Below are 26,402 nucleotides of genomic sequence, written 5' to 3' on the forward strand. Positions count from 1 at the left end.
GATTGGACGTTGATCCTGCATTAATATCTACAAAATCTTTAATGTGCTGCTGTACTTTCTGAAGAACAATGGTATTCTGAAGTAGGCTAGGGTGGAGTGACCAGGATCTAACTCTATTGGGGTTGATCATTCCCTCTAGATCAATTATCATCATATCGTGATCAGACCATGAACAGTTATGAATAAACGCTAGCTTTACCAGTGGCAATAGGACCTGACTGATTAGGATCAAGTCTATTCTTGAATGGGTACCATGCACTGTGGAGTAATAAGTGAAATCTTTAGTTCCCTTGTTAAGTGCCCTCCAACTGTCTATTAGATTGAAGTCTAGTAATAAGTCAGCTAGAAGCTGTTGGGCTGGTGTTGTTCTCCTTTTTTTATGGGGTGTTTGTGAAGTTCTATCTAGATCGTCATTTAACGTTAAATTAAAATCTCCTCCTATTATGATTTTACTTCTCTTCCATGACAGGAGTAGTCTGCCTATTTTAGTAATGAAGGGGCCCTGATTCTCATTGGGTGCATATACATTCATTAATACCACTGGGACGTTATGGATTGTCCCCTTGACTATTAGAAATCTCCCTCCCTTATCTTTAACTATCTCTTCCTCCTTAAAGTTCAGAGAGGTATGTATGAGGATGGAAACTCCGCATTTTTTCTTGTCAGTGAATGCATGATATTGCAATGGAAAGCTCTTATCCCAATATTTAGGTGTTACATCTGAGGTGAAGTGCGTTTCTTGGAGCATTATTATTTGGGCTTTCTGGGCCTTGTAATCTATAATAGCTTTTTTCCTTTTTGTGTTGGAGTTAAGCCCCCTAACATTGTGTGAAATTAATCTAATGAATATGACTTCTTACCGCGAGCACTGCTTATATAGGTCCTCTTTATAAGTCGCCTATCTATACCTCTTACCTTTATACCTGAACATCTTAGGAAAGCAACATTCTTAATACCTTGAATATTACCCTTTATATTAATTGTCTTGTGAACTTCTATTTTGATAACACTTGAGACTGCATATAAACATATATAAAAACATAACATTAACATAAAACTTAGTGTGTTTGAATAACTGAATAACATTTGAACGTTTTTCTTGTTTTAAATAAAAATAAACAATATAATCAACTCTGGAACTAACATATATTGATCTATGATCTCATCTTATCACATAAGGCAGATTTTAGAGAACCAATCATATCCTTGGTATTAGCATCAGTGAATATCAAGTATTAGTATTAGGGGAAGGTTAGAAGGGAATGAGTGGGAAAAAGCTGGGGGTAAAGAAGAATGAATAATTAGGGTAGAGGAGAGCAAGCAAACAATGAGATTACCCCCTTTCAACATTGTTCATCGTTCTGGTAACAGTACCTTCATCTTAAATATTATTATTATCATTGTATGATCCATAGATCACACTTCGGTTTTCTTTTTCTCTTTATCAAACCTCGAAGCTGTCTCTGTTGAGAGAATCACGGCACTGGGTATGCCTCTGTGCTATTGTTGCTTCCACCATCTTCTCTTGTGACATTAGATTTGGGTTTTTTAGGTCTCCCATTCCTATTTACCTCAGTCCATTCTTTCTGTGGTAGTCTCCTAGTGGTTTGTGGGGGGTCCGGCGAAACATCTTCCTCTATTGGAATCTCAAGCTTGGCAAGCAGCAACCGTCCCTCTTCAACCGTGGTGCATGAATAGGTGGAGTTCTTACATGTGAAGATTAATTTGAACGGAAAGTTCCATCTATATCTCAATTTTTCTCTTATGAGGGCTGTCACTACTGGTTTCAATTCTCTTCGCCTTCTTAGTGTCACTGGTGATAGATCTGTAAATATCTGGATATTATGCCCTTCATATGTAATTGTGCGTGCTTGTCTTGCAGCTTGAAGTATTAGTTCTTTAACATGGAAATAATGTAGTTTGACTACTACATCTCTTGTCTTGGATTGAGAGGGTTTGGTTAAGGCTCTATGCACCCTGTCCATCAAAAGCATGGAGGGTTCTGTATCTGGGACAAGTTGATGAAAAATCTCAGTTACATCTGCTTGCAAATTTTTGTACTCTTCTGGAAGATTCCTTATTCTGAGATTGGAGCGCCTCAATCTATTTTCCAAATCTTCTACTTGATCCTCCAGCTTCTTGATGTATATAGAATGATCCATTAGAGTAGTTTTAATCTGAGGGATGTCTTCTGAGATATCTTCCAGCCTATTTTCAATCTCCGTTGTTCTTCCTCCAATCTCTTTGATGTCTTGCTTAAGGTCATATAAAGCTGTTTTTAGTTCCTCATGGAAGAAAGTTTTGATTTGAGACAGAAGCTCATTATTTGGTATATCTCCAGGTTGTCCCACCTCATCATCTGATGTTTCTGCTTGAGTATGTTGTTTTGGAGGACTATTAGCTTTGTCTGCTGCTTTCAATTTTAGCTGTGACTTAGTGAGGCACTCTTTCACAGATTGGTTTCTGCTCTTCATCTTGAAAAAATTATTTACGTCTTCCCTTAATCAGTTCAGAGTGTATCTTCCCCTCTATGTCGCTAGGCTTCTTAGCGTGCAATTTAATTATTATGAATAAAGGGCAAAAGTATGGATTTATTCTCTCATATTACATTTATTTAAAGATCATGACTGGCTTTATTTGTTCCAGGTTGATATTTAATGCTTTAACATTGCTTTTGAACTTTATATATAATGGTGCAGAGCATTATTATTGGTTTTTACATAGGAAATTGCAGTATCTCCATCTCATGACTTTTAGGGCCCTGAAAAGTTCTCTAATCGTATCCCGAAAACACCACTGAAGCTGCACCTTCAGGTTAGAGAGTCTTGTAGTTGTTATCTGTGAAAACCCTTATAGAAGAGATACTGAACCAAACTTCCTATTTATTTCCCTTTACATTTGCATGTGCAGTCTTCAGGTAAATGAAGAGTTTATTAGTTGCTTATGTTCTTGTTGTCATTGTTTTAGTTCATTATATTAGCTTTATAGCCCTTACAATGTCCAATACTCCCATAGAATGGAGTCTCAATATTAGGCCTTGTAGCCTCTAATGAAAATACAATAAAAGTAATTCCTTGATAGTCTGATTTTTGCTAGTGTAAGTGTCTGAAATATCTAGATGACAGTGATGTATATTACACACAGTGGTTTGCTGCTTGTTTGTTACTCACACTGTGAAGGTTCCTTCTTTTCTCCTCCTTTCAGTCTTTAATGTGTAATCTGCCTATATTTAATACCTGCTTAGATCCTGATGTGCAGTTATTTATCAGGGATGGTAGTTCTGCCTGCTTTAATCTTATTTTTTCATGAAGATTTCAGGCACTTTAATGAGCCAGAGATTTCAGAGGTAGGCCGAAGCCTGGGATTTTCCTGAAAATCCTCTGGAACTCCTTTCTGGGTAGATCGAAATTTGCCTCAAACTCAGCCAAATTTCAGCCAGTGGTCCCTTGTAGTGAGTAAATACTGCTCCAAAGTTTTATTCTGGGAATCAGCTCCTAAATAGTGCTTTTTAGGGCTAATAAATGACAGGTTTTAACTAGAGCTCTGTTAAATTGTGACTGTCTAGGCTGCTGGCTAGCTCCTCCTCCTTGTTGCACAACTTTGATGTTGTGCATGCTTTTATTTTCTATCTACAGGCGACTAAGGATTGTCGCCAGTTTGCTGTTTGTTTCTCTGGGAAACATAAATGTCGAAAAGCTTCAGCCACTTCTCTTTCTCTTTAGATGAGTAGTATAATGCATTTGGTTTATGAGACTGCTGGACAGCAGCGTCCTGAGAGAATTTTAGCTCATTTCACTAGGGCTGTCCCTTCTTCTTGGGCTTTCAAGAAGGAAGTTTCTATAGAACAGATTTGCAAGGCTGCATACTTTTTCCAGATTTTATATTTTTGTCTTAGCTGAGGCTTCTTTTGGGAGACAGGTTCTTCATGCAGTGGTGCCTTCTGTTTAGGTTGCCTGTCTTGTCCCTCCCTAATCATCCGTGTCCCACTAGTAATTGATGATTTTGTGGACTCACCATATCTTAGGAAAGAAAACATAATGTATGCTTACCTGATAAATTTATTTCCGGATATGGCGAGTCCACGGCCCACCCTTTATTTTAAGACAGTTATTTTTAACTAAAACCTCAGGCACCTCTACACCTTTGTGTTATCTTCCTTTTCCATTTTTCCTTCGGCTGAATGACTGGAGGTTATGGGTAAGGGAAGTGACATATATAGCAGCTTTGTTGTGGTGCTCTTTGTCTCCTCCTGCTGGCCAGGAGTAATATATATTCCCACTAGTAATTGATTCCATGGACTCACCATATCCGGAAATAAATTTCAGGTAAGCATACATTATGTTTTTCAAGACACTTTCCAATTTATTTCCATTATCAAATTTTGCAAAGTCTTTTTATATTCATACTTTCTGGGGAACAAGATCCTACTGACCATATGCACAAGCTCACAGGGTATGTGATTGGCTGATGTCTGTCACATGATATAGGGGACTCCGGCAAATGGGACTTGCATTTTTTTTATTATGTACTTGTTAATTATGTAATTCTACTGCATTGAGTGGTCCTTTAACAGGGGTGAAGTCCAGCCGGAACGCATGGGAACAGAGTTCCTGCACTATTTTTGCAAGTGGAACTAAGTTCCCCCTGGACAGAGAACAGAAATGCTTCAGTAAACAGTGTTGCTGCTGGTAGGAGCTGGACCACAGTCTGGTTAGAGGGATTGTGAGATCCTCTAGTAATGGGCATTAACTTCCTGCAATACACTAATTGCAAGCCTGTGGGCAGTCCTGCTGTGTGATCAACTCACACTGTGTGGAACACATGGTGCTTACATTTATATGTGGCTAGCTCTGGGGTTATTTAGCTCCTCTCGGCAGAAATTGGCCTATTGCATCTTAAGTGGGTGAGACTCTGTGACAGAGGAAAAATCTGGAGTTGCTGTCAAGACACAGAGGTCTCCGCCCCCTGGTAAGGAAGGAGGGTGTTAGGAACTGAAGCTAAGCTGGCTATGCACCATGTGAGTTAAAAACAAAGTATGGACACCCCGGATCTTGACATTCACACACGGCAGGAGCTGTCAGTCTCCCTGGTTGGAAAAGACCGGGGTGATTTAAATTTTCCACCTAGATATTTGAGAACAGGGCAGGGAAGCAGTGGTCAGATGACCGCTGCTTGATGAATTCTGACTGCATGTTCGCTTGTTACACAAACACCTTTAATTGCAAGGACAATACAGTCAGATCCCACACTGTTTTCTTTCCTAAGAAATGGTGAGTCCACGGCTTGAGTAATTTCTGTTGGGAATATCACTCCTGGCCAGCAGGAGGAGGCAAAGAGCATCACAGTTAAACTGCAAAGTATCACTCCCTTACCCACAACCCCCAGTCAATCTCTCTACCTTCGGTGCATGGAAGAGGTGAAGTTTAGGTGTCTGAAGAATAATTTTGATTTCATCTACAAGCAAGTTTTGGGGTATAGCCGTATTCCACGTCAATCCTTGTAGTCGGGTAGTGGTGGCTTTAAAGCAGTTAGGAACTTGTAAAGAGGTACTTACTGTGTTTACCTAACAATTGCTGCCCTAGTTTAGAAAGCCAGAGTTGGCCACTCTGTTCTTTCTTTTTCAAAGGTCTCTGTGAAGAACTGTCTTCTCATACCTTGTAACTGTCTACATGCCGGACAGTGGAGCAGGTAAGTGCTTTTTCTTCCAGTTGGGGAGACCATGCACTTAATTAATTGACACTACTTTTTTATTGGGACATAGATAATCCTGTTGTATGGGTTACACTGGGGCATGAAGCAGGCACTGTAGCACTAAAATTTAAACTGTTTTAAAAAGAAAAGGTAAAATGTTTTTAATAGGCTTTATTTTCTGACACACATTTACTTGATTAAACAATTCACGTTTAAACTGAAAGTAAGGCTGAATTTTCTATTTCAGCAGCTTATTCATTTCCCCTTTGCTTTAAAATAAAATGATGTAACATTTTAAACTGTCCAGTTTGAAAAAATTGTTATTTCTGGTACTCAGGGTACCAGGAAGCTATTTTTTAGTGCCTCTCTGTGTCACAGCAGTAATTTGAGCTTGGCAGTTGTGGTCACATGACCGACTACTTCATAACGTTTCTTAGGAAAAAGTTGTTTTTCTCCATTTCTGGGTGATCCGGTCTTAAATGGTAGCAGTAATGCACCTCAGTAATTGAGGTGTGGGGTTGCCTGAGGGGTATTTGAGACGTTTATTTTGTAGGTACCATTTTAAAAAAGCGGCTTTTTTAATTTTATTGAATCCCAGATTGACTGACGCGCTGTGACAGAAGCTGTTTAGCGTAATGCATGTGAATGAAGTGCAGCTTTTTTATATGTACACCTACTTTTCATATGTACACACTGTACATATGAAAATTAGGTGTACATATGAAAAAGCTGCACTTCATCCACATGCATTACTCTAAACGGCTTCTGTCACAGCGCGTCAGTCAATCTGGGATTCAATCATTATCGGCTTAAAAAAATAAGAGCTGCAAAGACAACATACACCCATATTTTATTGCCATCATTGTATGGGACATGCACATTGCATGCGGCATTGTATGGGGCATGTATTGTCAGCGAGTCAATCTGGGATTCAATGCGCATGCGGAAAACAATGCCGTGCACAGGCTAGCCGTGCACGTAAGGGCTGACGCATGCGCATATTGAAATGGGAAACTTTGTCCGATAACTAGCATATGCGACCTTGTTGGTCAATAGACGATACGTAGGCGTTAGTATACTGTTCGTTAGCTCTGCCCTTCTATGAAGCCGGAGCATTACGGCGACAAACAAAGCGTGATTGTATAAGTCTAAATTTTAAATTTACCGCTGTTTAACTGTTTTTGATTGGGACATATTAACTAATTGACATTCAATGTATCAATTGCCTATTAGAAATTTTGAGTGCATAATGGTCCTAATTTGGGATAAAATTTAAAGTGATTTTTTTTTCCTTGGCTTATTTTAATTGAATATTAAAATCTTTGAAACTTATCTGTACAAGTTTATTTACTGTTTCACAACATGTCTGATATGGAGCAAGAGCCGGCTCTCATGAATTCATGCTTATGTTTAGATGCACAAATTGCAGCTCCTATGCAATTTTGTTCTTCATGTGTCAAGAAAACCTTGCAAAAAAAAAGATAAAATGTTTGAGCCTAATGTCTCAGGATGATACTGTTAAAATAATACCTCGGCTTTCTCCTGCTACGTCCTAAGCCTCAATGGCATCACATGCAGTGCCCTGCGGTTCCTCAACTCCTAGTGGACTTTATTTAAAAGCAGAAATTGCTGCCCAGGTATCTTCAGCGGCATTAGCTGCCATTCACCGATTACATGGAAAACGCAAGAGGAAATCTAGAAATTCAGAAAGTAAGGTGCTTGTCCTCAGTTCTGCTTCCCAAGTTGCCCTTTCTCATAAGTCTGATGAGGAAGATGCATGGGGACTTTCTGAGGGTGAAATCTCAGATTCAGACACTATAATTCCTTCTTCTGAGACTGAGGTGGTATCCTTCAGATTTAAGCTTGAATACCTTTGTGTATTGTTAAAGGAGGTTTTAGCTACTTTAGATGACTCCGATGCCCCTGTCGTCACTCCTAAGAAATCTAGTAAACTTAATAGTTTCTTCGATGAACCTTCCACTTCGGAGATTTTTCCTGTGCTGGACCGTGCTAGGGAAATTCTCACAGGAATGGAAGAAACCAGGGGTGTCTTTTTTTTCCCCGTCTCCCATTTTTAAAAACAATTCCTGTCAAGGACTCCATTAAAAACCCTTGGTATATTGTACCCAAAGTTGAAGGGGCCATGTCCACTCTGGCTAAGAGAAACACTATTCCTATTTAGGATAGCTGCTCTTTTAAGGATCCGATGGACAAGATGCTGGAGGCTTATTTGAAAAAGATTTATGTTCATCAAGGTCTCCAATGGCAACCTGCGGTGTGTATTGCCACCGTGACTAGTGCGGCATCTTATTGGTTCAACGCCTTGTCTGATTCTCTTCTAATAGAGACTTTCTTGGAAGACATTCAAGATAGGATTAAAGCTCTTTAATTGGCCAATTCCTTTATTGCAGATGCCATTTTACAGGTTGTTAGTCTTGGAACAAGGGGAAACAATAAAATAAACCTGCAGCTGGTTCCAAATCAAGATGAAGGGCTTGCCCCCGTTCTGGGATCGGATCAGGTGGGGGGCAGACTTTCTCAGTACTCTCAAGCCTGCATATGAGATGTCCCAGATCCCTGGACTGTGGACATAGTATCCCAGGGTTTCAAATTGGAATTCAAGTCTTTTCCTCCCAGAGGCAGATTCCTTCTCAAGATTATCTGCAAACCAGATAAAGAGAGAGGCGTTCTTGAAATGTATACAACATCTTTCCTCCCTGGGAGTGATAGTTCCCATGCAGGAACAGGGTCGGTTTCTTCTCCAACCTATTTGTGGTTCCCAAAAAAGAGGGAACTTTCCGTCCCATTCTGGACTTGAAGTGTCTAAACAAGTTTCTCAAAGTTCCATCCTCCAAGATGGAGACTATACGCTCCATTCTTCTTTTAGTACAAGTGGGTCAGTTCATGACAACCATAGACCTAAAGGATGCATATATTCATATTCACAGGGACCATCACAGATTCCTGAGATTTGCCTTTCTTGACAAACATTTCCAGTTTTGTGGCCCTTCCATTTGGTCTAGCCACGGCTCCCAGAAATTTTTTCAAGGGTTCTAGGGGCTCTTTTGGCAGTGATGCTTTCTCGTGGAATTGCTGTGGCACCCTACTTGGACGACCTATTGGTTTAGGCGCCATCTTTCTAACTAGCAGAATCTCACACAGAGATATTGTTGTCTTTTCTTCGTTCCCACGGTTGGAATGTGAATCTGGAAAAAAGCTCCCTTTCTCCTGCTTCAAGAGCAGTGTTCTTAGGGACCATAATATATTCTCTATTGATGATTTGTCTGACAGATTTGTTTGCCTCTCTCTTCAGGCTTCTGCTCATCTTTCAGTGGCTCAATGTATGGAGGTAATCGGGCTGATGGTGGCTTCCATGGACATCATTCCTTTTGCTCTATCTATAGCGACCATGCGGATCTATCTCAGAGAATAGAGTTAGATCAGTCATCAAGGGATTCTCTCCCGTGGTGGATTTCTCGGGAACATCTATCTCAGGGCACATGCTTTCGGAGACCTTCCTGGGTGATTGTGACCACGGACTCCAGCCTGCTGGGCTGGGGAGCAGTCTGGAACTTGTTAAAAGCTCAGGGCCTTTGGACTCGGAAGGAGTCTGCTTTTCCCATCAACATCTTTGAGTTGAGGGCGATTTACAATGCTCTATTGGCTTGGCCTCAGTTGTCCTCAGTGCAGTTTATCAGGTTTCAGTCAGACAACATGACCTCTGTGGCTTACATCAATCACCAGGGAGGATCTCTGAGTTCCTTAGCCATGAAGGAGGTTAATCGGATTCTTCAGTGGGCTGAAACCCACAGTTGCGGTCTATCTGCCATCCACATTCCAGGAGTAGACAACTGGGAAGCAGATTTTCTGAGCAATTAGACTTTTCATCCCGAGTAGTGGGAACTCCATCCTGAGGTGTTTTCCAGCTTAGTTCTCAAATGAGGGGTGCCGGAGTTAGGTCTGATGGCGTCCCGTCAGAACGAGAAGATTCCAAGGTACGGTTCAAGGTCAAGAGATCCTCAGGCCGTTCTGGTAGATGCTCTGGCGGTTCCTTGAGTTTTCAGATTGGCATACCTGTTTCCTCTGTTTGCTCTCTTTCCATGAGTCATTGCTCATATCAAACCGGAGAGGGCATTGGTGATTCTAATAGCCCCTGTGTGGCCTTGCGGGATCTGGTTTGCAGACCTAGTGGAGATATCATCTCTCCCAGATATGGCATTAATATCTTTATTGGTGTGAATACACTGGCTACTCTTGGTTTAGAATTCCTAGAATTTTATCTTTTTTTCAGGAAGGCCTGGAGAAGGGATTGTCAGACTTCTGCTTTTTCAGTTTTACTACATAAATGTTTGGCGAATGTGCCAGATAAGCAATCTTTTCTTTCATGTAATTGGCAAGAGTCCATGAGCTAGTGATGTATGGGATATACAATCCTACCAGGAGGGGCAAAGTTTCCCAAACCTCAAAATGCCTATAAATACACCCCTCACCACACCCACAATTCAGTTTGTACAAACTTTGCCTCCTATGGAGGTCAGCATTGTTGAAGCCCGATTCTTCTCGGAGTACAGCGAATGTCAGAGGGACGTGAAGGGAGTATCACTTATTGAATACGATGATTTCCCTAACGGGGGTCTATTTCATAGGTATATCGACGATATACTCTCAATTTACCATTACCTTTACTGATAACTGTTTCAGTACTGGTTTGGCTATCTGCTATATGTGGATGGGTGTCTTTTGGTAAGTATGTTTTTTATTTCTTAAGACACCTCAGCTATGGTCTGGCACTTTATGCATTTATATAAAGTTCTAAATATATGTATTGTACTTATATTTGCCATGAGTCAGGTTCATGTATTTCCTTCTGCAGACTGTCAGTTTCATATTTGGGGAATATAAAAAAAAAATTTTTAAGAAATGTTTTTCTTACCTGGGGTTTAGTCTTTTTTTCAATTGACTACTTCTTGCAAATTGCGGGCGGTATTAGGCCCGCGGGTGCGTCAAATGCTTAACTTTATTGCGTCATTCTTGGCGCGAGAATTTTTTGTCGCGAAAAATAAGTCTATGACGCAACTTCGTAATTTCCGAAGCCTTACACACAGTTGCGTCATTAGTGACGCGAGTGTGTCATTTCCGGTTATTATTAGCGCCAGAAAAGTTTTAAGGGTATCGAATAGGATTCAGAGTAAGACCTCCTGTGAGGAGATGTTTTCTTTCACGTATCCCAGCAAATCCAGTAAAAGCTCAGGCTTTCCTGAAGTGTGTTTCAGACCTGGAGTCTTCAGGGGTAATCATGCCAGGAACAAGGTTTGGGGTTTTATTCAAATCTATTCATTAACCCAAAGAAGGAAAATTTATTCAGACCAGTTCTGGATCTGAAAATTTTGAATCGTTATGTAAGAGTTATGTAAGAGTACCAACTTTCAAGATGGTGACTAAGGACTATTCTGCCTTTTGTTCAGCGAGGACATTATATGTCCACAATAGATTTGAAGGATGCATACCTTCATATTTCGATTCATCCAGAACATTATCAGTTTCTGAGATTCTCTTTTCTAGACAAGCATTACCAATTTGTTGCTCTTCCATTTGGCCTAGCAACAGCTCCAAGAATCTTTTCAAAGGTTCTAGATGCCCTACTCTCTGTAATCAGAGAACAGGGTATTGCGGTGTTTCCTTATTTGGACGATATCTTGGTACTAGCTCAGTCTTTACGTTCTGCAGAATCTCACACGAATCAACTAGTGTTGTTTCTTCGGAAACATGGTTGGAGGATCAATTTACCAAAAAGTTTCTTGATTCCTCAGACAAGGGTCAACTTTTTAGGCTTCCAGATAGTGTCCATGACTCTGTCTCTAACAGACAAATTGGTTGCAGCCTGCCGGCACCTTCAGTCTCAGTGATTCCCTTCAGTGGCTATGTGCATGGAAGTTTTAGGTCTCATGACTGCAGCATCAGATGCGATCCCCTTTGCTCGTTTTCACATGAGACCTCTACAGCTTTGTATGCTGAACCAATGGTGCAGGGATTATACAAAGATATCACAATTAATTTCCTTAAATCCCAATGTACGACACTCTCTGACGTGGTGGATAGATCACTATCGTTTAGTTCAATGGGCTTCTTTTGTTCGGCCAACCTGGACTGTGATCACAACAGATGCGAGTCTTTCAGGTTGGGGAGCTGTTTGGGATCTCTGACAGCACAAGGGGTCTGGAAATTTCAAGAGGCGAGATTACCAATAAATATTTTAGAACTCCGTGCAATTCTCAGGGCTCTTCAGTTCTGGCCTCTGTTAAAGAGAGAACTATTCATTTGTTTTCAGACAGACCGTATCACAACAGTGGCATATGTCAATCATCAGGGTGGGACTCACAGTCCCCAAGCTATGAAAGCAGTATCTCGGATACTTGCTTGGGCGGAATCCAGCTCCTGTCTAATCTCTGCGATACATATCCCAGGTGTAGACAATTGGGAGGCGGATTATCTCAGCTGTCAGACTTTACATCCAGGGGAGTGGTCTCTCCATCCAGATGTGTTTTCTCAGATTGTTCAGATGTGGGGGCTTCCAGAGATAGATCTCATGGCCTCTCATCTAAACAAGAAACTTCCCAGATACCTGTCCAGGTCCAGGGATGTTCAGGCAGAAGCAGTGGATGCGCTGACACTTCCTTGGTGTTATCATCCTGCTTACATTTTCCCACCTCTAGTTCTCCTTCCAAGAGTGATCTCCAAAATCATCATGGAATAATCATTTGTGTTGCTGGTGGCTCCAGCATGGCCCCACAGGTTTTGGTATGCGGATCTTGTTCGTATGTCCAGTTGCCAGCCTTGGCCACTTCCATTAAGGCCAGACCTACTGTCTTAAGGTCCTTTTTTCCATCTGGATCTCAAATTATTAAATTTGAAGGTATGGAAATTGAACGCTTAGTACCAAGTCATAGAGGTTTCTCTGACTCAGTGATTAATACTATGTTACAAGCTCGTAAATCTGTCTCTAGAAAGATTTATTATAGAGTTTGGAAGACTTACATTTCATGGTGTTCTTCTCATAAATTCTCTTGGCATTCTTTTAGAATTCCTAGAATTTTACAGTTTCTTCAGAATGGTTTGGATAAGGGTTTGTCTGCAAGTTCCTTGAAGGGACAAATCTCCGCTCTTTCTGTTTTATTTCATAGAAAGATTGCTATACTTCCTGATATTCACTGTTTTGTACAGGCTTTAGTTCGTATTAAGCCTGTCAAAAATCAATTTCTCCAACATAGGTGTGTCCGGTCCACGGCGTCATCCTTACTTGTGGGATATTCTCTTCCCCAACAGGAAATGGCAAAGAGCCCAGCAAAGCTGGTCACATGATCCCTCCTAGGCTCCGCCTACCCCAGTCATTCTCTTTGCCGTTGTACAGGCAACATCTCCACGGAGATGGCTTAGAGTTTTTTAGTGTTTAACTGTAGTTTTTTATTATTCAATCAAGAGTTTGTTATTTTGAAATAGTGCTGGTATGTACTATTTACTCAGAAACAGAAAAGAGATGAAGATTTCTGTTTGTATGAGGAAAATGATTTTAGCAACCGTAACTAAAATCCATGGCTGTTCCACACAGGACTGTTGAGAGCAATTAACTTCAGTTGGGGGAACAGTGTGCAGTCTCTTGCTGCTTGAGGTATGACACATTCTAACAAGACGATGTAATGCTGGAAGCTGTCATTTTCCCTATGGGATCCGGTAAGCCATGTTTATTACGATCGTAAATAAGGGCTACACAAGGGCTTATTTAGACTGTAGACTTTTCTGGGCTAAATCGATTCATTATTAACACATATTTAGCCTTGAGGAATCATTTTATCTGGGTATTTTGATATAATAATATCGGCAGGCACTGTATTAGACACCTTATTTCTTAGGGGTTTTCCCAAAGCATAAGCAGAGTCTCATTTTCGCGCCGGTGTGGCGCACTTGTTTTTGAGAGGCATGGCATGCAGTCGCATGTGAGAGGAGCTCTGATACTTAGAAAAGACTTTCTGAAGGCGTCATTTGGTATCGTATTCCCCTTTGGGTTTGGTTGGGTCTCAGCAAAGCAGATACCAGGGACTGTAAAGGGGTTAAAGCTTAAAACGGCTCCGGTTCCGTTATTTTAAGGGTTAAAGCTTCCAAATTTGGTGTGCAATATTTTTAAGGCTTTAAGACACTGTGGTGAAAATTTGGTGAATTTTGAACAATTCCTTCATGTTTTTTCGCAATTGCAGTAATAAAGTGTGTTCAGTTTAAAATTTAAAGTGACAGTAACGGTTTTATTTTAAAACGTTTTTTGTACTTTCTTATCAAGTTTATGCCTGTTTAACATGTCTGAACTACCAGATAGACTGTGTTCTGAATGTGGGGAAGCCAGAATTCCTATTCATTTAAATAAATGTGATTTATGTGATAATGACAATGATGCCCAAGATGATTCCTCAAGTGAGGGGAGTAAGCATGGTACTGCATCATTCCCTCCTTCGTCTACACGAGTCTTGCCCACTCAGGAGGCCCCTAGTACATCTAGCGCGCCAATTCTCCTTACTATGCAACAATTAACGGCTGTAATGGATAATTCTGTCAAAAACATTTTAGCCAAAATGAACCCTTGTCAGCGTAAGCGTGGCTGCTCTGTTTTAGTTACTGAAGAGCATGACGACGCTGATATTAATATCTCTGAAGGGCCCCTAACCCAATCTGAGGGGGCCAGGGAGGTTTTGTCTGAGGGAGAAATTACTGATTCAGGGAACATTTCTCATCAGGCTGAATCTGATGTGATTACATTTAAATTTAAGTTGGAACATCTCCGCATTTTGCTTAAGGAGGTTTTATCCACTCTGGATGATTGTGAAAAGTTGGTCATCCCAGAGAAACTATGTAAAATGGACAAGTTCCTAGAGGTGCCGGGGCTCCCAGAAGCTTTTCCTATACCCAAGCGGGTGGCGGACATTGTTAATAAAGAATGGGAAAGGCCCGGTATTCCTTTCGTCCCTCCCCCCATATTTAAAAAATTGTTTCCTATGGTCGACCCCAGAAAGGACTTATGGCAGTCAGTCCCCAAGGTCGAGGGAGCGGTTTCTACTTTAAACAAACGCACCACTATACCCATAGAGGATAGTTGTGCTTTCAAAGATCCTATGGATAAAAAATTAGAAGGTTTGCTTAAAAAGATGTTTGTTCAGCAAGGTTACCTTCTACAACCCATTTCATGCATTGTCCCTGTCACTACAGCTGCATATTTCTGGTTTGATGAACTGATAAAGGTGCTCGATAGTGATTCTCCTCCTTATGAGGAGATTATGGACAGAATCAATGCTCTCAAATTGGCTAATTCTTTCACTCTAGACGCCACTTTGCAATTGGCTAGGTTAGCGGCTAAGAATTCTGGGTTTGCTATCGTGGCGCGCAGAGCGCTTTGGTTGAAATCTTGGTCGGCTGATGCGTCTTCCAAGAACAAGCTACTAAACATTCCTTTCAAGGGGAAAACGCTGTTTGGCCCTGACTTGAAAGAAATTATCTCTGATATCACTGGGGGTAAGGGCCACGCCCTTCCTCAGGATCGGCCTTTCAAGGCAAAAAATAGACCTAATTTTCGTCCCTTTCGTAAAAACGGACCAGCCCAAAGTGCTACGTCCTCTAAGCAAGAGGGTAATACTTCTCAAGCCAAGCCAGCTTGGAGACCAATGCAAGGCTGGAACAAGGGAAAGCAGGCCAAGAAACCTGTCACTGCTACCAAGACAGCATGAAATATTGGCCCCCGATCCGGGACCGGATCTGGTGGGGGGCAGACTCTCTCTCTTCGCTCAGGCTTGGGCAAGAGATGTTCTGGATCCTTGGGCGCTAGAAATAGTCTCCCAGGGTTATCTTCTGGAATTCAAGGGACTTCCCCCAAGGGGGAGGTTCCACAGGTCTCAGTTGTCTTCAGACCACATAAAAAGACAGGCGTTCTTACATTGTGTAGAAGACCTGTTAAAAATGGGAGTGATTCATCCTGTTCCATTAAGAGAACAAGGGATGGGGTTCTACTCCAATCTGTTCATAGTTCCCAAAAAAGAGGGAACGTTCAGACCAATCTTAGATCTCAAGATCTTAAACAAATTTCTCAAGGTCCCATCGTTCAAGATGGAAACCATTCGAACTATCCTTCCTTCCATCCAGGAAGGTCAATTCATGACCACGGTGGATTTAAAGGATGCGTATCTACATATTCCTATCCACAAGGAACATCATCGGTTCCTAAGGTTTGCATTCCTGGACAAACATTACCAGTTTGTGGCGCTTCCTTTCGGATTAGCCACTGCTCCAAGGATTTTCACAAAGGTACTGGGGTCCCTTCTAGCGGTGCTAAGACCAAGGGGCATTGCAGTAGTACCTTACCTGGACGACATTCTGATTCAAGCGTCGTCCCTCCCTCGAGCAAAGGCTCACACGGACATCGTCCTGGCCTTTCTCAGATCTCACGGCTGGAAAGTGAACGTGGAAAAGAGTTCTCTATCCCCGTCAACAAGGGTTCCCTTCTTGGGAACAATTATAGACTCCTCAGAAATGAGGATTTTTCTAACAGAGGCCAGAAAAACAAAACTTCTGGACTCTTGTCGGATACTTCATTCCGTTCCTCTTCCTTCCGTAGCTCAGTGCATGGAAGTGATCGGGTTGATGGTAGCGGCAATGGACATAGTTCCTTTTGCGCGCATTCATCTAAGACCATTACAACTGTGCATGCTCAGTCAGTGGAATGGGGACTATACAGACTTGTCTCCAAAGATACAAGTAAATCAGAGGACCAGAGACTCACTCCGTTGGTGGCTGTCCCTGGACAACCTGTCACGAGGGATGACATTCCGCAGACCAGAGTGGGTCATTGTCACGACCGACGCCAGTCTGATGGGCTGGGGCGCGGTCTGGGGATCCCTGAAAGCTCAGGGTCTTTGGTCTCGGGAAGAATCTCTTCTACCGATAAATATTCTGGAACTGAGAGCGATATTCAATGCTCTCAAGGCTTGGCCTCAGCTAGCGAGGACCAAGTTCATACGGTTTCAATCAGACAACATGACGACTGTTGCGTACATCAACCATCAGGGGGGAACAAGGAGTTCCCTAGCGATGGAAGAAGTGACCAAGATTATTCTATGGGCGGAGTCTCACTCCTGCCACCTGTCTGCTATCCACATCCCGGGAGTGGAAAATTGGGAAGCGGATTTTCTGAGTCGTCAGACATTGCATCCGGGGGAGTGGGAACTCCATCCGGAAATCTTTGCCCAAGTCACTCAACTATGGGGCATTCCAGACATGGATCTGATGGCCTCTCGTCAGAACTTCAAAGTTCCTTGCTACGGGTCCAGATCCAGGGATCCCAAGGCGGCTCTAGTGGATGCACTAGTAGCACCTTGGACCTTCAAACTAGCTTATGTGTTCCCGCCGTTTCCTCTCATCCCCAGGCTGGTAGCCAGGATCAATCAGGAGAGGGCGTCGGTGATCTTGATAGCTCCTGCGTGGCCACGCAGGACTTGGTATGCAGATCTGGTGAATATGTCATCGGCTCCACCTTGGAAGCTACCTTTGAGACGAGACCTTCTTGTTCAGGGTCCGTTCGAACATCCGAATCTGGTTTCACTCCAGCTGACTGCTTGGAGATTGAACGCTTGATTTTATCGAAGCGAGGTTTCTCAGATTCTGTTATCGATACTCTTGTTCAGGCCAGAAAGCCTGTAACTAGAAAGATTTACCACAAAATTTGGAAAAAATATATCTGTTGGTGTGAATCTAAAGGATTCCCTTGGGACAAGGTTAAGATTCCTAGGATTCTATCCTTCCTTCAAGAAGGATTGGAAAAAGGATTATCGGCAAGTTCCCTGAAGGGACAGATTTCTGCCTTGTCGGTGTTACTTCACAAAAAACTGGCAGCTGTGCCAGATGTTCAAGCCTTTGTTCAGGCTCTGGTTAGAATCAAGCCTGTTTACAAACCTTTGACTCCTCCTTGGAGTCTCAATTTAGTTCTTTCAGTTCTTCAGGGGGTTCCGTTTGAACCCTTACATTCCGTTGATATTAAGTTATTATCTTGGAAAGTTTTGTTTTTAGTTGCAATTTCTTCTGCTAGAAGAGTTTCAGAATTATCTGCTCTGCAGTGTTCTCCTCCTTATCTGGTGTTCCATGCAGATAAGGTGGTTTTACGTACTAAACCTGGTTTTCTTCCAAAAGTTGTTTCTAACAAAAACATTAACCAGGAGATTATCGTACCTTCTCTGTGTCCGAAACCAGTTTCAAAGAAGGAACGCTTGTTGCACAATTTGGATGTTGTTCGCGCTCTAAAATTCTATTTAGATGCTACAAAGGATTTTAGACAAACATCTTCCTTGTTTGTTGTTTATTCAGGTAAAAGGAGAGGTCAAAAAGCAACTTCTACCTCTCTCTCTTTTTGGATTAAAAGCATCATCAGATTGGCTTACGAGACTGCCGGACGGCAGCCTCCCGAAAGAATCACAGCTCATTCCACTAGGGCTGTGGCTTCCACATGGGCCTTCAAGAACGAGGCTTCTGTTGATCAGATATGTAGGGCAGCGACTTGGTCTTCACTGCACACTTTTACCAAATTTTACAAGTTTGATACTTTTGCTTCTTCTGAGGCTATTTTTGGGAGAAAGGTTTTGCAAGCCGTGGTGCCTTCCATTTAGGTGACCTGATTTGCTCCCTCCCTTCATCCGTGTCCTAAAGCTTTGGTATTGGTTCCCACAAGTAAGGATGACGCCGTGGACCGGACACACCTATGTTGGAGAAAACAGAATTTATGTTTACCTGATAAATTTCTTTCTCCAACGGTGTGTCCGGTCCACGGCCCGCCCTGGTTTTTTAATCAGGTCTGATAATTTATTTTCTTTAACTACAGTCACCACGGTACCATATGGTTTCTCCTATGCAAATATTCCTCCTTAACGTCGGTCGAATGACTGGGGTAGGCGGAGCCTAGGAGGGATCATGTGACCAGCTTTGCTGGGCTCTTTGCCATTTCCTGTTGGGGAAGAGAATATCCCACAAGTAAGGATGACGCCGTGGACCGGACACACCGTTGGAGAAAGAAATTTATCAGGTAAACATAAATTCTGTTTTCTCCTCCTTGGATTCTTAATTTGGTTCTGAAGGCTTTACTGGCTCCTCCATTTGAGCCTATGCATTCTTTGGACATTAAACTATTTTCTTGGAAAGTGTTGTTCCTTTTGGTTATCTCTTCTGCTAGAAGAGTTTCTGAGCTATCTGCTCTTTCTTGTGAGTCTCCTTTTCTGATTTTTCATCAGCATAAGGCAGTTTTGCGGAATTTTTTTCAATTTTTACCTAAGGTTGTGAATTCTAACAACATTAATAGAGAAATTGTTGACCCTTCCTTGTGTCCTAATCCTAAGAATTCTTTTGGAAAGATCCTTATATTCTTTGGATATGGTTTAAGTTAATAATTCCCCCCAAGACGAAGGGGAATTATTAGTGGGAACAGGTCAAAGCTCTCAGAAAATATCCCTGCAGGGTAAGCCTGTGTATCCCTGGAGGGCAGTGCCTGATACCAGATATATATATCAAAAAATATAAGGAAAGAAAAAGAGGTATCCTGTGGCACACTTGGGTAGAGAGTCTGTAATTACAAATTTTACATCAGAATAGGCACTAGGAAGAGATTATATTAAAATATAAATTTTATTAGGTTCATTAGGATAAAAAGTACTGTGTGTGTGAGAATAAAAACAGTATAAACTGCATTAATTCACATATATAAATCATCCTGTTCTGATAGGAATATGTTTATTTATTTGTTATCAAATACCCCTAAAGATGACATAAATTGTCATAGAATCATTGAAAATATTAAAAAAAAATTGTGTCCAGGATCGCACAGGGTTAATAATTTAGGACGTAACTATATATATATATATATATATATATATATATATATATATATATATATATATATATATATATGGCTTGCAGAATCGTGGGGTGAAGTAGTGTATCAAATTGTCCTTATACATAGGTATGCTTAACCCCTATATTGTAGTTACCGAAGGGGGCGCTTAAAAGTGTACCACAGCGTTCCCCCAAGCGGGATCAGACTATTTGGGTTGGCTAAGCGAACAAATGAGCGTGTAATATGCTGCACAATTAATTCTAGGGTATAATAACTACCCCACGACTAAGTCACAGGTGTTAACTAAATAACCAAATGTAGGTATCAACAAAGTATTATTATTATAACGTCTTCTAATAATAAATTAGTGCCCTAGGACACAGTATTGTGTTAGAAAAAGTGTTGCTTCTCATTTCAATTGTAAGGGGAATATTCCCTAAATAGCGCTTAATTGAATGTTATAGAGATTAGCTAAAAACCAGGTAATGGGAAATTTAACGAGTATATCCTGTGTTGTTACCGGTGAGAGCGATGTGGATATACCACAGTACTGCTCCCTCACTAATGACAAATGTTTACAGCACTATGAGATTCATTATCATTCCGAGATTATCTTAGCCATATATCGTAAATAAATCCCCACTAATTACCCTCCAAGTTTTTAAGCTTTATTCTTTGGATGTGGTAAGAGCTTTGAAATATTATGTGGAAGCTACTAAAGATTTCAGGAAGACTTCCAGTTTGTTTGTTTTATTTTCTGGTCCTAGGAAAGGTCAGAAGGCTTCTGCTATTTCCTTGGCTTCTTGGTTGAAACTTTTTTGATTCATCAAGCTTATTTGGAGTCGGGTCAGGCCCTGCTCATTCTACTAGATCAGTCTCCACTTCGTGGGCCTTTAAGAATGAAGCTTCAGTTGATCAGATTTGCAAAGCGGCAACTTGATCCTCTTTGCATACATTTACTAAATTCTACCGTTTTGATGTATTTGCTTCTTCAGAAGCAGTTTTTGGTAGAAAAGTTCTTCAGGCAGCTGTTTCAGTTTGATTCTTCTGCTTTTGATTTGTTTTTTTTCTTTCATTTTTGAGAATAAACTTATTTTTTTGGGTTGTGGATTAATTTTTTTCAGAGGAACAAAGCTGTTTTTATTTTTATCCCTCCTTCTCTAGTGACTCTTGCGTGGAGTTCCACATCTTGGGTATTGCTATCCCATACGTCACTAGCTCATGGACTCTTGCCAATTACATGAAAGAAAACATAATTTATGTAAGAACTTACCTGTTAAATTCATTTCTTTCATATTGGCAAGAGTCCATGAGGCCCACCCTTTTTTATGGTGTTATGATTTTTTATATAAAGCACAATTATTTCCAAATTTCTTTTGTTGATGCTTTCTACTCCTTTCTTTATCACCCCACTGCTTGGCTATTCGTTAAACTGAATTGTGGGTGTGGTGAGGGGTGTATTTATAGGCATTTTGAGGTTTGGGAAACTTTGCCCCTCCTGTTAGGATTGTATATCCCATACGTCACTAGCTCATGGACTCTTGCCAATATGAAAGAAATGAATTTATCAGGTAAGTTCTTACATAAATTATGTTTTTGTCAGGCCTTGGTCAAAATCAGGCCTGTCTTTGTCTGTTGCTCCTCCTTGGAGCCATAACCTTGTTCCTAAAGTTTTACAGCTGGCTCAGTTTGAGCTGTTGCATTCCATACACATTAAGTTGTTATCTTGGAAGGTTTTGTTTCTTGTTGCTATCTCTTCTGCTCGAAGAGTCTCAGAACTCTCAGCTCCGCAGTGTGATTCCCCTTATCTTATTTTTCATGCCGATAGTCAGTTCTTCGTACTAAGTTAGGTTTCCTCCCTAAGGTTGTTTCTAATCGAAAGATCAATCAGGAAATTGTTGTTCCGCCTCTGTGTCCTAATCCTCCTTCTTCCAAAGAACGTTTGTTACACAATTTGGATGTTGTACATGCTCTTAAATTCTACTTACAGGCGACTAAGGATTTTTGCCAGTCCTCTGCCCTCTTTGTCTGTTTCTCTGGGAAACGTAAAGGTCATAAAGCTACTGCTACTACTCTCTCTTTTTGGTTTACGAAGTATAATTCATTTGGCTTATGAGAGACTGCTGGACAGCAGCCTCCTGAGAGAATTACGGCTCATTCCACAAGAGCTGTTTTCTCTTCTTGGGCTTTCAAAAAATGAAGCTTCTGTGGAACAAATTTGCAAGGCTGCAACTTGGTCTTCTCTAGATTCTTTTTCCAAATTTTTTCGAATTTGATACTTTTGCCTCGGCTGAGGCTTATTTTGGTAGAAAGGTTCTTCAAGCGGTGGTTCCTTCTGTTTAGGACTGCCTGTCTTGTCCCTCCCTATTTATCAGTGTCCTCTAACTTGGGTATTGGTTCCCAACAGTAATTACTCAAGCCGTAGACTCACCATATCTTAGGATAGAAAAACAAAATGTATGCTAACCTGATAAATTTCTTTCTTTCCGAATATGGTGAGTCTACGGCCCCTCCCTTTATTTTAAGACAGTTGTTCTTTTGACTATAACCTCAGGCACCTTACACCTTGTGTTACTCCATTTTCTCTATTTCCCTTCGGTCGAATGACTGGTTGTGAGTATGGGAGTGATACTTAGCAGCTTAACTGTTGTGCTCTTTGCCGCTTCCTGCTGGCCAGGAGTGATATTTCCAACAGTAATTACTCAAGCCGTGGACTCACCATATCTGGAAATAAATAAATTAATCAGGTAAGAATACTTTTTTTTTTTTTTTATTATTTTTTTTTTTTGTGGAACTTGACCCCTGTCCTTTTAAACAGTGTAGAATTGTTTGTTTTGCTAAAACTTTGTGTCTGGACTTTAATATACTCTGTTTTGTTTCTTAGTTAGATATTGAGAATGAAGTTAACAATGAAATGGCCAATAGAATGTCGCTGTTCTATGCAGAAGCTACACCAATGTTGAAGACTCTTAGCAATGCCACAACTAGTTTTGTGTCTGAAGTAAGTTTTCTTGAATTAATAAATATGATGTGAAGCATTATGTGTTTTTGCTTTTGTTTTTTTTTGTGTTCTACAGAAGCTGTTTTAACAAAACTGTTTAGTTTGGCCCTAAGGCTTATGGGCAGGAATTTATACATTCTCATTAAAAAGGTTTAAAGGGACACAAAACCCAACATTTTTTCTTTCATTATTCCGACAGAGAATACAATTTTAAAAACATGTTTCCAAATTACTTTAGTTATCAAATTTGCTTTGTTCCCATTTTATTATTTGTTGAAGAGATACCTAGCCTAGGTAGAGTGCACATGCCTAAAGCACTACATGAAGCAGGAAATAGTGCTGCCATGTAGTGTTGTAGACACGTATACACTCCAGAGCTTACTTTCCTGCTTTTCAATAAATGATAACAAGAAAACAAAGAACATTTGATAATAGAAGCAAATTGGAAGGTTGTTTAAAATTGTATGTTCTATCTGAATAATGAACGAAAAATGTTAGGTTTTATGTCCCTTTTAAAGGTAATTTCACTTTTACATGTTTGTCTATTAGAAAATATTTAGGGATAGAAAGGGGAAAACTGAAATGTGCATGAATGCATTTCAGTTTTAAATGGAAGCATTTTTGCAATGTACTTTAATTACTGTTTAATTACTGTTTAGCCATTGGATGGAACTAGTATTTACTTCATACTCTCTTGCTGAATAATATCACTGTTATACTCTTATGTGCAGGGATATTATTGGTGAACACACTTGACTCACTAATAGAGTAACTAATGGGGGATCACTTGTGATATACAGGGTATCAATTTGGGCATCGCTTTTTTGACTTAATAATAAAAAAATTCAACTATGTGTTTGTATGTTCAGCAGAACGCAATCTGTGTAGGAGCTTTATAACTAGCAAATGGTTACTAATACATAGTTACTCAGGGGAACTCATTTGAAATAGCTGTAAAATACTCAACAAATGATACCACAATACCAAGTATGTGATTACCGATGCTACACAATCTAATTCAGTTTTTATAGTGTTGTAACATTAAATCGCTAGCAGATTTTCAAAAACATACTGTTTGTTATTTAGTAACTGAAAAGCATTTACCACTTCTGCCTTATTAGCTGATGCTTGATACTAAACGCAAGTGAATATAATAAAGAGCGTTTGTGGAAAGATTACCAATACTAATCATATTTTATTTGCTACTTTGCTAATATATAAAATATAGATTTATTGGCCGTCTCAAACATAAACTTGCACAGAAATCATAACCCTATTAAGTTTAACTCCTAGGGATCACAAGGTACACCTAATGTACCGACTATGCTATGAGTAGAAACCTTGTATATACGCATTTTTACAACCTCAGCAAGTTAAGATAATTTTCTCCTTTGTTTGTTTTTAATGTGTTTTTCCCCACACTGATTTTATTTTGCCTTCCCAATAAGTTATGTTTTATTATTGCCACAGCATCTACCATATATCTAGTTGATTTTTTTAATCCTTCTAATTATAGCAAACAGACTCTTGAGTGCTAATTAGTGTAATTCTTTTCTTGGAGGGGATCTCTATCCTCTTCTGTGTGTTCATATACGTTTATTTTAATACACAGCACCTCGACCCATAATATGTAGCCGATACTAATGAGAATTATATATGAGGTAAAAGTGTCTAGAACTACACAGTGGCAGTGCCATTGGTTTCTTGCTCACAATAGTCTCAATGTTGTTGTATTTACTCCTGTGCCTGCAGCTCTTTTCAAAGCTGTTCTTTTTTTTTTTTTAACGCATTAAAGGTGCCAGATGCTACCTCTTTATACTGAGTTCCACCATCCTTGGGCACATGTATTCTCACACCCTGTGTCACTCTAATCAGAGATGTTGCTGGCTTTTCTTTCCTAAGATATGGAGAGTCCACAACGTCATTCAATTACTAGTGGGAATACCACTCCTGGCCAGCAGGAGGAGGCAAAGAGCACCACAGCAAAGTTGTTAAGTGTCACTCCCCTACCCATAATCCCCAGTCATTCTCTTTGCCTCTGTCAATGGAGTAGGTGAAGTTTGGTGTCTGAAGAAATAAATTCCTTTTTTGGGTGCTTTTCCCTGCAAGCAAGGATTTGGGTTCAGCTGAGTCCACATCAATCTCTGCAGTTAGGAAGTTGTGAGGTAGTCCTTGCTTTGTTTCCTAACACATTGCTGCCCATGGTACAGAAAGCCAGAGTTGGTTTCTCTGTTCTTTCTTTTTCTGTAAGGAATATGTGTCCTTTCACGCCTTGTGAGCTGTCTTCCTGTCGGACAGCTAGACTGCAGGTAAGTGCTTTTGCCTTCTAGGTCTTTGAGACTTTCACTGCAGAAGAATATTTCATGCAGTAGATGGGGACATTTTTAAAATCCTTTATTCAGGATTCTCTTTGGCAGTGGGCAGGCACATTATGTATATTGAGACTAGGGGTTAATCTTCCCTTTATTGGGACGTTTTTCCTCTTTGGGCTAATTTTGTTAAACTTTATTCGTATGTGTGTGGGGCTTATTTTTTATACAGGGATTTATGTATAAACTTAAATTTTGACAGTTGGTTTTCTTTGCTTAGCTAGAACAGGCTGACAGACTGCTTGAGCGTTTGTGTAAATTTTGCTCTGGTGTTGTAGGCAGAGGGAAACGAGCGCCTTTTACTTGATGCATAGTTTCCTCTCTCTGCCGGTCATGTGACTTCTCTCTGCTGTCGGAATTCGAGGAGCAGCGTTATTTAATTTCAGTGTCGATCTACTATATAATCGTTTTACAGAATTCTGGCAGCCAAATTGTGTATGTGTTACGGTAAGGCACCTCAGCCTGTCTGAGGTGTAGGGGGCCTGATTGGTTTATTTTAAAAAAAAAATTCATAACGTTAAGCGGCTGTGGTATTAAAAATTCTTAGTGACAGTGTATTTAAAACATTTCTACAATTTGGGGAAGTTTTTATTTAGTATTATGAACATGAAAGACTGTGTTTTTTCACAAATGCTTGTTATGCCTAGAGGCACAAATTGTTTTGCCTATGCAATTCTGTGCTGCATGCTTAGCTAGAACACTTCAATTTAAAGATAAATTGTTGCCCACTGAGCTCAATGTCTCTCAGGATGATGCTGTTCAGGCAATGCCACAGCTTCCTCCTCAAACGCCCCAAGCCTCTATGGTGTCACATACAGTGCCCTGCAGTTCCTCTCAGCCTCCTGGAGGAGTTTATTTGCCTGCAGTTTTTTCAGCACAGGTATCTGTGGCATTATCTGCTTGTCTTATGCTAGGAAAATGCAAGAGGAAAATGTTACATTAAGATAGTAAGGTTTCTGTTCCACCTACTGGTACGCAGGTTGCCCTCCCTCATAAGTCTGAGAAGGATACGTCATTAGCCTCTGAGGGTGAAATCTGAGATTTGGACAGTATTATTCCTTTATCTATCTGATACTGAAGAAGTAAACTTCAGATTTAAGCTTGAACACTTTTGTGTACTGTTAAAGGAGGTATTGGCTACTTTGCATGACTCTGATACTTCGGTCAACCCTAAAAAGTCTAGTAAACTTAATAAATACTATGATGATCCTTCCTCTGTGGAAGTTTTTCCTGTCCCAGACTGTGTGACGGAGATTATTTCACAGGAATGGTAGAAGCCAGGGATTCCTTTCTCTCCTTTCTCTTTCAGAGAGCCACAACTGTTCGCTATCAGTGATCCACATTCCGGGTGTGGACAACTGGGAAGCAGATTTTCTCAGCAGACAATCGTTTCATCCAGGGGAATGATCTCTCCATCCCGAGGTGTTTGCGGAGA

The 26,402-nt window shown here is 40.6% G+C and overlaps 1 protein-coding gene across 2 annotated transcripts in view; it reads left to right on the forward strand.

Annotated features, from left to right (window-relative positions):
- The window catches only part of CYRIA (CYFIP related Rac1 interactor A), a 369,452-nt gene that overhangs the window by 223,567 nt on the left and 119,483 nt on the right, over nucleotides 1–26,402 (forward strand). For both annotated transcript variants that reach the window (XM_053709661.1, XM_053709660.1), the window contains exon 8: nucleotides 22,482–22,598. In XM_053709661.1, the coding sequence (XP_053565636.1) occupies nucleotides 22,482–22,598 (117 nt within the window). The remainder of the gene's footprint in view (nucleotides 1–22,481; nucleotides 22,599–26,402) is intronic.

The sequence above is a fragment of the Bombina bombina genome, chromosome 4 (genome assembly GCF_027579735.1).
Source record: "Bombina bombina isolate aBomBom1 chromosome 4, aBomBom1.pri, whole genome shotgun sequence".
Lineage (NCBI taxonomy): Eukaryota > Metazoa > Chordata > Amphibia > Anura > Bombinatoridae > Bombina > Bombina bombina.